Genomic DNA, 13,700 nt, shown 5'->3' with positions numbered 1-13,700 from the left:
TAAATAAATAAGTTAGTGGGTAAATAAATAAATAAGTTAGTGGGTAAGTAAATAAATAAGTTAGTGGGTCAATAAATAAATAAGTTAGTGGGTCAGTAAATAAATAAGTTAGTGGGTCAATAAATAAATAAGTTAGTGGGTAAGTACATAAATAAATAAACAAGCAAATAAGTTAGTGGGTAAATAAATAAGTTAGTGGGTAAATAAATAAATAAGTTAGTGGGCAAGTACATAAATAAATAAATAAATAAATAAGCAAATAAATAAATAAGCTAGTGGGTAAGCACATAAATAAATAAGCAAATAAATAAATAAATTAGTCGATGGTAAGTAAATAAATAAGTCAGTGAGTAAATAAATAAATAAGTTAATGGGTAAGTACATAAATAAATAAGATAGTGGGTCAATAAATAAATAAGTTAGTAGGTAAATAAGTAAGTTAATGGGTAAGTACATAAATAAGCAAATAAATAAATAAGTTAGTGGGTAAATAAATAAATAAGTTAGTGGGTAAGTAAATAAATAAGTTAGTGGGTCAATAAATAAATAAGTTAGTGGGTCAGTAAATAAATAAGTTAGTGGGTCAATAAATAAATAAGTTAGTGGGTAAGTACATAAATAAATAAACAAGCAAATAAGTTAGTGGGTAAATAAATAAGTTAGTGGGTAAATAAATAAATAAGTTAGTGGGCAAGCACATAATAAATAAATAAGCAAATAAATAAGCAAATAAATAAATAAGCTAGTGGGTAAGCACATAAATAAATAAATTAGTGGGTGGTAAGTAAATAAATAAGTCAGTGAGTAAATAAATAAGTTAATGGGTAAGTACATAAATAAATAAGATAGTGGGTCAATAAATAAATAAGTTAGTGGGTAAATAAGTAAGTTAATGGGTAAGTACATAAATAAATAAATAAGCAAATAAATAAATAAATAAGTTAGTGGGTAAATAAATAAATAAGTTAGTGGGTAAGTAAATAAATAAGTTAGTGGGTAAATAAATAATTTAGTGGGTAAGTAAGTATATAAATAAATAGACAGCAAGTCAATAAATAACATCAAAACAATCCACTGCCAGATAAGAAAAGCAATGAACAGATCAAGGAACAAATAAATAAATCAAATATGCAATAAATAAGTGATAAAGCAAGCAAAATTAAATAGATCAAATGTAAAATAAATAAATTAGTGGGTGTGTAAACACATACATAAATGAATAAATAAATATGCAATAAGTTAGTAAAGTCATTAAATTGATCAACTGTACAATAAGTTAGAGGGTAAGTAAGCAAAATAAATAGAACAAATGTACAATAAGTCAGTAGTTAAATAAGTGAATGCTACAAGTCAATAAATATTCATTCCATGATAGTTAAAATAAAGGGCAATAAACAGATTAATTAACAAGAAATAAATAAGTTAGTGGGTATATAAATTAATAAATCATTAAATATATTAAATGAACAATAAATAAGTTAGTCAGTACGTAAGTTAATAAATATGCTGAATAGTAAATAACAATCCATGATAGATAAGAAAGGCAATGAACACATTAAGATACCAATAAATAAGTAAATAAGTAAATGTTTTAGATATACAATAGTTAAACAAATAAGTTAGTGGGTAAGTAACAAAACCATAATAGATCAAATGTACAATAAATAAATAGATCAAATGTACAATAAAGTAAATAAATAGATCAAATGTACAATAAATAAGTTGGTGGGCTATTAAATAAATAAATAAATTTAGATATACAAAAAAGGCAATAAACTTTACAGGACTACAATACATAAATAGCTATAAATAAATGAATAGAAAGTAGGTTAGCAGATGATTAAATAAATTAATAAATAAATACAATAAAGCCCCCAGTAGGTAAAAAAGGCAATAGAGTTCAGGACTACAGCAAATAAATAAATAAATAAATAAATAAATAGAAAATGCAATAAATAAATATGGGTAAGCAATAAATAAGTTAGCGGGTAAGTAAGCAAAATCATTAAACAGATTAAATGTACAAAGAAGTTAGTATATTAGTACATAAATAAATAAATAGGTAAAAAGGGCAATAAACATACAGGCCTACAATAAATAAACAAAAATAAATAAATGAATAAATAAATAGAACATGCAATAAATAAATAGATAAAATGGATATGCAATAAATAATTTAGTTGGTAAGTAAGCTAAATCATTAAATAGATCAAATGTGCAATAAATAAGTTAGTGTGTTAGTACGTAATAAATAAATAAAACATACAGTAAATAAATAAAATGGATATGCAATAAATAAGTTAGTTGATAATTAATCAAAAAAATCATTAAATAGATCAAATGTAAAACAAGAAATAAAGAAGTAAATAAAGTCCTCAGTAGGTAAAAGGCAATAGTGTTCAGGAAATAAATAAATATATATATAAATAAATAAGTGAATAAGCAGTAAAGAGATAACATGGGTATGTAATAAATAAGTTATTTGGTAAGTAAGCAAAATCATTAAATAGATCAATTGTGCAATAATAAGTTAATGGGTTAGTACATAATTACTAAATAGATAGAACATGAAATAAATAGATAAAATAAATAACATGAGTATGCAATGTTAGTTGGTAAATAAGCAAAATCATTAAATAGATCAAATGTACAATAAGTTAGTGGGTTAGCACATAAGCAAACAAATAAATAAAGCCCCTAGTAGGTAAAAAAAAAGGTAAAAGTATTCAGGACTACAATAGAGATAGATAGATAGATAGATAGATAGATAGATAGATAGATAGATAGATAGATATAGAAAGAAAGATAGATAGAAAGATAGATACATAGGTAGAGATAACATGGGTATACAATAAATTAGTTGGTAAGTAAGCAAAATAATTAAATAGAACAAATAAGTTAGTGGGCTAGTAAATAAATAAATGAATATAATATGCATTAAATAAAGATAAAATGAATATGTAACAATTAGTTGGTAAGGAAGCAAAATCATTTAATCAAATGTACAATAAATAAGTTAATGGGCTAGTAAATAAATAAATGAATAGGTAAGTGTGTAAGTAAAATTATAAACATATAGAATGTACAATAAAGAAGTTAGTGGGTAAATCAATGTGCCAAGTCAATAAGGTTCACCATTCTGATAGCATTAAATAACCAAATTAATCCACAAATAAATAGGCTAGTAAGTAAATTTATCATTAAAGATCAAATGTACAATAAATAAGTTAGTGGATAAGTAAATAAATAAATGAGAGCAAGACAATAAATAATCAATTGACTGATAAGACAGGCAATGAAGATACAAATGTATAAATAAATAATTCATATGTACAAAGTTAGTGGGTAAGTAACAAAATCATTAAATAGATCAATAAACAGATATAAGTTAGTGGGTAAATAAATGTGCCACATCCCGATAGATTAAAAACGGCAATAAATAAACAGCTTAATCACCAAACAAATAAATGAATGAATAAATATGCTAGTTGGTAAGTAAAATCATTAAATAGATAAAATGTACAGTAAAATAGTAAGTAAATATAAATATCCCAGCAAGCCAAGAGAAATACCGCCACCAATACTCAAGAAAGGGAATAAAAAGATTAAGAAGCTAGGAAGCAACCAAGCAAATAAATAAACAGATCAATCACCAATAAATAAGTTAGTGGGTAAGTATATAGGTAGGCGGGTAGATAGATATCCCAGCAATCAAATCAAGAAATACCAACCAACACTCAGGAAAGAGAATAAATAAACAAATCAAGTGGCTAGCAAGCAACCAAGCTAAAAGAGTTAGCAAGTAAATAAATCGATTTTCAATTAGATCAAGGCAATAAGTCAGTCAATAAACCAATCAACTGACCAATAGGCAAGAAAGGCCATAAATTGATCAAGAAGCCAATAAATAGAAATGTGCCAACAAGCTAACAGATCAAGAAGCCAATAACTGCATCATTAAATAAACTGATGAAGAAGACAGACTGATGATAGACAGATAAAAAAATAATAAATGTGAGTGCAAGAAAGCAAATAAAGTCAGTAGACAAATACCAGCAACCCAATAATTAGACCATGAAGCTAATTAATCAAATAAGTTAATGAGTAATCAGATAAATACATTTGTAATAAGAAAAATGAATGACAGCAAGCCAATAAGTAAAGCCAATCAACCTATAGGCAAGAAAGGCAATAAATAAATTTTAGTCATTAAGTAAATTAAAAATAAATAAATAAATAATAAATAAATAATGAAAGCCCTGAGTAAATACATAGATAAATAAATCAGTCAGCTACTAAAAATGCCAAGAAGCCAATACATAGATCTATACATAGATCAAAAAGCCAAACAAATCAAGGACCAGAAAGCTATACATAATCAATTCATATACCAGTAAAGCAATAATTAAATAGATCAAGAAGCCAATCAATAACTGAATCAATCATTAAATAAGTAGATGAAGATGGATGGATGGATGGATGGATGGATGGATGGATGGATGGATGGATGGACGGACGGATGACGGATGGACGGATGGATAGAAGAATAAGCAAATAGATATGCCAGCATATGGCTAAGGAAGCAGTAATTTCACTTTGATAACTTAATAGCTATCCTTCCAGCTAAAAGCCACTATGCCAGTGTCCAGTGTTATGGCTGTAGGTGTAAAGGTATGTGCTGCAATGCCTGACAATCTGCGTTCTATCTCCAGGAACTTTACAAAGATTACTAAAACATTCCTACAAATATATAGAAAATACCAAAATACTGGGAAATATTTAAGTGGTAAAAATAGCCAGCTTTAATATTGGAGCATGGACTCAGCTACAAAATCATGGGTTCTTAATACTCTTACTGAAAGAAAGTGAAATAATACCTAAACCTTACTTCTTAATTCTGAACATTTCTAACATAACTACTATATTTATTCGTTAACTAATTTTGTGGTAACATTACCATGATGTGGATCTGACCAAGGTAATCAAATGCAGACATCAGAACAGGCTCTTATACTCACCGCATTCCACAATGGAAATGTTCCATAAACATTACCCTTTCCTCCTGATTGATATCACTTACAAAATCAACAATGATACGTGCCATTTTTCAAGACTTGGGAGCTCCATTTTTACACATTCTTATTTCCATATCAACAGGTGCCTATGCCTTTTGTGATCCACGGACATTTCATGTTTTGCTTGCAACAAAATACAAAATGCAGAAAACAAATTATCTCAAAACATTTATGAAAAGATATGGTATAATATAAAAGTGCAATTGTGTACTTTCCAGTTCTTAGCATACAATGTATACAACAGCATCTTGTTATGCATACTAGGCTGGCCTGGAACTTGTAATCCTCACATCAGCCAATCGAGGGCTGAAATTACAAGTCTATACCAGCATGCCCATTTAAACAAATAATTTCTATTGAGGATAAGCAATTTTATATGTAATGAGGCACACTGACTAGATTTCAGAGTTATTTTAAGCTCATTTTTTAAAATCATTTTGATCAGACAAGGTCCTATATCATCATAAATCCAGTCAAGGCCTCTCTGTAAAATGCGGTTTTTTTTAAATCAAAAGATTACATTACCTTGCATGGTTTATGTTTCTGTTTTAAATGCAGCTATTAGGATTTATAGTCTTGTTATAATACTACAGGGTGGTATTCAGGCTCATGAAACTTCTTAACATTCATTGATGAAATTCTCTTTTCAGTCATCAAGTAATTCGACAAAAGGACATCACCTGATACTGAAATAACATGAACATAAGTATACACCTATTTAAAGACTAGATACTGTTCTGCAAAAAACAGCATGTCTTAATACATTTTACAAAACACATAATCTGAAATGACACACAAATATGAAACAGAATGTAATGATGAAGAATCGCCACATAACATCTATTAACCCTTTTCAAGGTAAGTAGATGGTAGACACGGTGACAAGACTGAAATTTCCAGACAACTACTAAACATGCTAAAAGTTATTACAACTCACTGTCTCTAAACTGTTCCCAATATATTAGTATCAGTCTTTTAACAAAAATTGATCAGATCATAACTAAGGACTTATAAGTTGAAAAGTAAACAGTTTCCACAATAACATTTGAAATTTTCTTATTTTGGGACAGCAATTTACCTATCCAAGGCTGTCCTATAACTCACTATAATATATGAATATATATATATGAATGTGAACTACTATTCATCTCACTGACTTCCTTTCCTAATGCTGGGGCACACCAATGCAACTGACTTCACCCAGTGGTGGGTGGTACATGCCTTCAATATTAGCACTAGGAAGGCATAGACAAGTATATGTGTTCAAGGCTAGTGTGGTCTACAGAGTGTTTCAGGACAGTCAGGGATATAGAGAAAACCTGTCTCAGAAGAAAGGAAGATAGGAGGGAGGGAGGGGAGGAAGGGTGAGAGAAAGGGAAGGACAGGAAAAAACTAAATGAGCTCTTCCTGAGGTCCTGAGTTCAACTCCCAGTACTCACATTTTGGCTCAAAACCATCTATGATGAGATCTGGTGCCTTCTGGCCTGCATGTATAAATGCAGGCACAACACTATATGCATAATAAATAAATCTATAAGAATTATAATAAAGTAGGTAATGGCAGAAATGCTTATACTAAATACTACGACTTAAGAAGCTGAGTAGGCAGGATGAGAGCTTACTTACGGTCATCTTTGCCTATAAGGTGTCGGAGGTGAGACTATATTACATGAGACCCTGTATCAAACTTCCTAACTTGAACATCAGAAGTACATACAGAGTATCTTAAATACTGTCATGTTGTTGCATATTTTTAATACATACAAAAATCTTAATAAAAATTTTTATCATAGTCTATAATACACAATTACCATGAGTACAGGATAAACATGAAATTCCCAGAATATAAGCAAAAAAATAATGGTAGTCATTAGCATGATCTTTATAAGCTGAGCCTCCAACAATCAGGGTATCTTAAAAAGAAAAGGGGAGGCTACCTTTAGGTCATTATTCAGACAATAGACTTTCTTCAAATATACTGCTATCACTCATGCCCAAATCTCAGAGCCTCCTGTTACCAGCCTCTGAATGGGGGAGGTGACTTAGCAAGTCTAGGCATGACAGTGAAGTTACATCTCAACAATATTATTTAACAACAACATTATTTAAACAAGACCATCAGCAGTCCTACTGACACTGGAAATTTCACAAGACACCATACAGATGGAGAAACATCATTGACTAAGAGAGGATGAATCATTTTCTCCATAGAAAAGACAGTACAACAAGTGATGAATCTAAGCCTATGTACATACAAGCAACTAAATGGACCCAGTACATGGGATTTCTTGTGTGTGTGTGTGTGTTATTACAGAATGTCAAGAAATTGAGCATGTTTGGAGTATAAGAGAAGAATTAAGAGTGAAGGTGAGATGTCAAAGATGGAAATACACTGTATTAATTATTATTTTTAATTAAAAAATAGGTAATTCACTCACCATTACAAACCACTTCCCATGGCAAAACAGCTTTTTTCTTTGTTGGCTAATTCAAATTAAATTTATCCATAAAAAAATTCCTTTACTTACAACTCAAAGTCATCATGTGTTCCCTCAATGCTTGTAGTCAACAGCACACTATTGGTGATGACACAAACTTAATATGAATTTCAGTGTGCCATATCAAGCACGCAGAACCTTGTATCCAATGACCAGGCTCTAACATTTATTTAGGATCAGTAGATTGAAACTTACCATAATAGATTTAATTCTCAGATCAGGTCTTCCATAAGACACTGATTACCAACAACTGTAAACCCTAATCAACTGAAGCCACCCCTTTTGAAAAGCACTAACTTGGATTCCAAATGTTTTAATTAATGATCATAAAAGACATACCACTGCCAAAATTTCTTTAAGTTAATTTAATTATATCTGATTAAGTTTCTCCACAAACCTTTAATTGTGACATATTAAAGTGACCACAGTGCCATGTTAATCTTAGCAAATCACAATCTTACTTTAAGATTTTAAGCAGCATGTTAATGCAGGAAAAGGCAGGAATCAGGAAATAATATTACAACCATTTTATCCTAAGATACTAGCTTGAGTAAATAAACTGCATGCCTACTTTTACCTTTCACAATAAAACATTAGTTTCATTCTGACTTTAACAAAATCAGACAAAAGAAACCCTCAATTCAATTGCTCTTATGTATTTATTAGCTATAATTAATGCAGTAAGAGGGGTCAAAAAGCGTGCATGCTACACAATTTCACAAGATGCATTGCAGGGAAAAGTAAAGGCTGATATTTATCAGCCATCTTAGGGTCTTGGTGGACGCATTCCTGGGGGAGGTGGGCCTAGAAAGGAAAAATAATAAAATTCTATTGAAGTTATCAAGAGCATATAAATATTACAGGATCTGATGTTATTCACAGGCCCTGACCTCTAATTCCTGGTGGAGGGGGTCTCATTCCTGGAGGGGGCATGCCTATAGGCGTCCCTCGAGCAGGGGGAAGGCCAATCGGTGGGCCCATGGGTGGTCTCATACCAGGTGGAGGGGCCATGATTCCTGAAAATAAATAACAAATAAACCCTCCTTAGGTCAGCTCATTAAAGCTCTTATGGTGTAGCACAAAATAGTGGTTCCAGAAATGAGGCAAGTGTGTGCATCTGAAATGAAGGTCCTTATCCTGTAACCCAGTGTCATCCTAATTCCAAAGACTCTAGCCTTTCATTTACAAATACCAATGCCAATATAGCTTCAAACCCTGTGATCTAAAACGGTCACCTGACAGAAAGATACACTGGTAAATAGTGGCAAAGATTGTGTAGAGTAAATAAACTTTTGATTGAATTTAAGTTCCACTTACTGAGAATAAGAGGAAAGAAAGGGACTGTAAGAGTCATTGAGGATTGAAGACATCAAACAAGGCCCTCAGATACAACAGTAGTAGCACCCAGAACCTGTGCAGGTCTAAGGCATGTGGGCATCCCAGCATTGAGAGTCACAGACACAAGTTCCCATACCCCCCAGGAGCTAGCCCTAATTCAAAACCACTTACACAAGAAAAATGAAAAGGCTCAATAGATGTACCAACCACTTAAAACAGGTGCCATGCCCAACAATAGATGCCAACACAGAACTGATTCATAGTACTGAGGGAGGGTTTGCTTCATGAAGCTTTGTCTGAACATTAAATTTCTAACTTCATAGAATGCTTGCTTACAAATTATGGTTTCTGTCTTTGTTCATTTTTGCTTCTTGTACTTTTCCTTTTGTTATTTGTTATATTTGTTTGATTTTTAGTACTAATTGTGTTTGTTTTAATTTATCTTACTTTATTCTAATACTACTTTTGTGATGCCTGCTTGTATTCTAGTCAGAAGAAATGTCAATTTGTGTAGGTGGGGAAGTACGAAGGTGCTGGGGAGGGGAAAGTAGCAGAATATTGCATTAGAAAAGCTATCTTCAATAAAAAATGTATAACAGTAAAACTAGTAGCATAGTTCCTAAGTTCTTAGCAAGGCTAAGAAATAATAAACACAGTACTTTGAGATGTTATTTCCTCATGATGATAGACTCTGTAGGAAATCCAAATAATTATTTGTTCTAAAGGACTTACCTGGTGGTGGGGTTGCTCTGCCTACAGGGGGAGGTGGAGTTCCACGCCCTGGTGGGTACTGGGTTGGAGCTCCAGCAATGCTGGCAGTGGCAGCAACTGCAGCAGCTGCTACAGTGCCTCTTCCCTGTGGAGTCATGACCTGAAAAGTTATGCCAAAAATACAAAGAGATGAGGGATGCAATCGTTTTCCAATACATAGAAAGAAATAATGAATAAATCCTATTACAGATACAATTGTTGTATCTTGTTATTTATATTACTCTCTTTTTCAGTTGATGAGGAATAAATCCAGAAGCTTTTACATGCTATGCATATTCCTGCTGAGCTGCTCTGGTTTGTTTTATTTGTGTACATTTGGGGAGGTTTCTTTTGTTGTTTGTTACTTTGGAGACAGAGTCCTTCTATGTAGCCTATCTAAAATTCTGAACCCTCCATCAGAATTCAGATATCTACTTTCAGCCTCATATTTTTAAATCTTGACATATTGCCATTTTATCATCTTTTGATTTTTCTTGACGTGGCATTTACAGTTGCATATTTCATTAGTCACATGAATTCAAAGTGTCTTAGTTATCAAGGATTAGTCTTTCTAGAACATATCAAACTTAAACAGTATAGATATAGCTTTCTGATTGCTCATCTTCTCAGTTCTATGCTCTCGTCATAATTTATCATGAATAGCAAACCTTGTTCTGGTCTTACCTGCTGGGATGGACCTCCAACTCCTCGGACAGGGCCTGCTAATCCAGCAGGAGCTTGAGGAATAGGTACACCAGCTGGTACTCCTCTGCCAGCTGCCCTCCCAACCCCAGGGCCACCTGCAGCGCCAGCAAGTGGCACTCGAGCAATACCAGTCTGAAACAAAAATGTATAACTTTAAACTTGGCCGTTTTGTTCAAATACAAGTGATTTTTACCCAAGGAACTAATTCTCAATCATGTTACAAGCTAATTAGCTCCCATTAGCTCCATATGCAAACAAATATAATGGTAATAAAAAGTACTTCTGAGTGCCTTACAGATTTGGGATATAGACTTCCAAAACTGGGAACTGTTAATTCCTTGACCACTTCCTTCCCAATAAAAATTCACTTCTACCTTCTACTCAGCACGTTTGTGAAATCATAAATATACTTCCTAAAGTATAGATCTGAACTCTTATACTAAGTACTAGGCACATTTTATTTGATTACATGTAATTATAGTATTTCTCCATATGCCCTGCTAAGACATTAAGTCCAAGTACCATGGGCTTGTATAATTCACGTTTGAAGTAAAAATCGAAGACCAGAAACATGGCAATCTTGCCCTACATCATCCTTACATCTTTAGGAGGTGGACCCTCCACAGTCATGGAGACCAAGTTCTCTCCACGTAGCAAGACCAGACCCAAAACACGTTTTTCTTCACGTTCCGGCTGTTTTGCATTCTTTGGCCTATAAATCAGAAGTAAAAAACAGTAAAATAAATTTGTGATCCTTACTTATCAAAAGAATCAATTAGACAAAAGTTGTAAAATAACCCCAACTAAATGAAATTATGATCACCCAAGAGCTCCCTGATCCAACACATCCATATCACTATTATTAAAAGTTTAATTGCCTAATTACTCTGTAGACTTCTTTAACTTGCACAAATTATTTTCCTATGTCTGCTCCCTTGATATACAGATACCCAACATGATCTGCTGCAAAATATAGATGCAAATGATAGGACAAAGCCTTTAAGGTAAGTGAAACTAAAGTACTATTTATATCAAAATCCTAAGTGCATTAAGATTATAACCAAATACTATTGACATCAAATTTGACAATGTAAGTTATATTTTTGCCAACGTTATTTGTATGCAATGACATGAATGTAACATAAGGATCTGATCCAATTCTGAAAGGATTGGGTAACATAACTGCATGGCCATCCACACCTTCTTTATCTAATTCAGTCGCCCTATCAATCTTATTCCAGCTTTTTCCTCCCAATCCATGATCCAAACAAGCCTTACTTGATCTTCCTGAACTCATCACAATCACAGAGAATCAGATTCATATGCTTGTCAAAAGCCTTAAAGGTGCCAATGAAGATTCTTCCATCTTGCAGGATACATCTCATTCTATAGTCAATGTGCTGCAGCATCTTGCTACTCTTACCCACAGTCTGCAATCAGTAAAGGAATATCAATGGAAAGTTCATGTGTTTCCTGTTTCCTTGTCTTTTCCTACATCTCTATATAAGCAGTTTTCTTTAATATTGTCTCCCTTTATTTCTCTCTATTTTCTAAATACTGAAATATCAAGTAGACTAAGACCACTTTACATAGCTCTGCACTTCTCAGAATCCTAAGTAGGAGCCATAGTATCTACTAGTTATGAAACTTATTCCTAAAATAGAAATCCCTCACTTAGTTCTCCTTTAGAGTTGTAAACACTATTTTTATGCTTTCTTTCCATCAAATGACCATAATTTCAAACAGAGCACCTGGCCCTATAAACTATTTTTTTGTAAATCTAAAAACAAACTACCTCAGTAAAAGTTATAAAATAACCCCATCAAATAAAATCATGATTACCAAAGGGCTCCCAGATCCAACACATCCATATCACTATTATTAAAAATCTTTTGCTATTTTTTAAGCACTGAACTTGCGACAATGGTGATTACCCTCAGCTCTTATTCTTCCTATCTACAACCCAAATGCTTTGGTTTCTAGTCTCTAACACAACCTCCGGCTTTGGAAGTAGCATCTTTTCCTTTGCTAATCTGTGTCTGAGAGCTTCAGGTTAACAATCCCTCATCTACCACCTTTCTGATTTTAACAGACACCTGCTATTTCCAAGAAGTCTGTATGTTCTGCAATTGAATCTAAGAGTCCTTGCTCTATAAGGTGGTTCCTTAAGGTTATACTGACTCACCAAAATCTAAATGATAAAAAGATTAATTGAAAAAAGAATTGATAAGGCATCCCTCGATATTCTCTCCAAAGCTTTAAGAGTACTAACAGGCATGTACATCTCTATAAATGAATCCCTATTTCTAAATTTTACAGTCTCAAAAACTAGACAATGAAAAATTATGAGGTTACTACAGCAGCTATCCAACTCTGTAATGTACAACTCACCATGATTGCTTTTCCACAATAGACGCTCCAATAGTAAAATTTCAAGATCTTTAACACTTTGGGGAGGGTTATAAATAAAGGTGTGATGCAGGTTTGCTTAGACACAATGTAAGCTTGACTGGTGATTTTAAAGATAGTGGATCGGTCCTGCAGAGGGAAGAAAATTACAACTGTACTTCCATCTACTATGCTTTAAAAATAAATATTCAAATAGTATAACTTCATCTCTAACAAACAAATTTTAGCCCTTTTCTTATTAATCCTTTAACCTGCTAGATCTATGAAACCAATTGGTTACCAGTATTGCTAAGCATCCCTGGCTGTGTAGCTCAGTAGATGTATTTTAGTGGCCAGATATAAACGCTGACTAATTTCTGGCTAACATGTAAACCCGGAATTTAATTACGCTCCAGAAAGCCATTGAGTCTCTGGCTTTCTAAGCAGTGGTTACAGCATTTAAAAAAAATAAAAATTCTCGTCTCTTTGTATATATTTTTTATATACATGTGCCTGGTGCTCAAAGTCAGAAAATGGCATCAAATTCCTAGGAACTGAAGTTACAGTTAGTTTTGAGCCTCCATGTGGGTGCTGGAAACAAAACCCAGGTCTTCTGCAGAAACCAATGAGACATCTCTCGAATCACTGTTGCTAGGTTTTTATAAAATTGCTTAGAAAACCACATCTTCTATTTTGGAAGAAAAGCACATTTTTAAAATATCAATATTTTTTAACACAATGTATTTCAGAAACACCTACATTTTTTCATCCCTAAATTTAATTGGTGTCCTATTTATTCCTTAGTTCAAAAATATACTTTTTTATTTAACATGTCTAAAACTATAGGCTGCCTCTTTAAAATCAAAATGGGTAATCTTTTCCCACCAGGAGACAAGTATGACAATAATCAGCAGAACCTCGGGCATATGGTTGCAATCAGCATATT

At 32.5% G+C, this 13,700-nt stretch overlaps 1 protein-coding gene and 1 non-coding gene across 4 annotated transcripts; both read right to left on the bottom strand.

The window, feature by feature from the left end:
* Nucleotides 1-22: 22 nt before the first annotated feature.
* On the bottom strand, nt 23-12,898 carry Snrpn (small nuclear ribonucleoprotein polypeptide N). 3 transcript variants are annotated; one of them, XR_007590114.1, is made up of 8 exons: nt 12,758-12,898; nt 11,645-11,796; nt 10,967-11,078; nt 10,346-10,498; nt 9,644-9,782; nt 8,464-8,589; nt 5,601-5,761; nt 24-5,198 (listed from the first exon to the last, which is right to left on the bottom strand). XR_007590114.1 is itself a non-coding variant. In XM_050132745.1 (7 exons), exons 1-7 carry the CDS (start codon nt 12,758-12,760, stop codon nt 5,655-5,657), a joined length of 792 nt encoding a protein of 263 aa, XP_049988702.1. In that variant the 5' UTR covers nt 12,761-12,898; the 3' UTR covers nt 23-5,654. The 3 variants fall into 3 exon arrangements, 2 of the variants coding, with proteins under 2 accessions (XP_049988702.1, XP_049988703.1); XM_050132745.1 differs by having other exon boundaries at nt 23-5,761; XM_050132746.1 differs by lacking the exons at nt 24-5,198; nt 5,601-5,761 and adding an exon at nt 8,214-8,377.
* Nucleotides 5,474-5,545, bottom strand: LOC126495151 (small nucleolar RNA SNORD107). The gene has a single exon (XR_007590118.1). It is a non-coding gene; the product is annotated as a small nucleolar RNA SNORD107 (small nucleolar RNA).
* Nucleotides 12,899-13,700: the final 802 nt, after the last annotated feature.

Source organism: Alexandromys fortis, unplaced genomic scaffold (genome assembly GCF_014885135.2).
Source record: "Alexandromys fortis isolate MF-2015 unplaced genomic scaffold, M_Fortis_MF-2015_v1.1 scaffold_434, whole genome shotgun sequence".
NCBI classification, from domain to species: Eukaryota; Metazoa; Chordata; class Mammalia; order Rodentia; family Cricetidae; genus Alexandromys; species Alexandromys fortis.
Note: the sequence above shows the minus strand (reverse complement) of the source record. Positions and strands in the feature narration are given on the sequence as shown.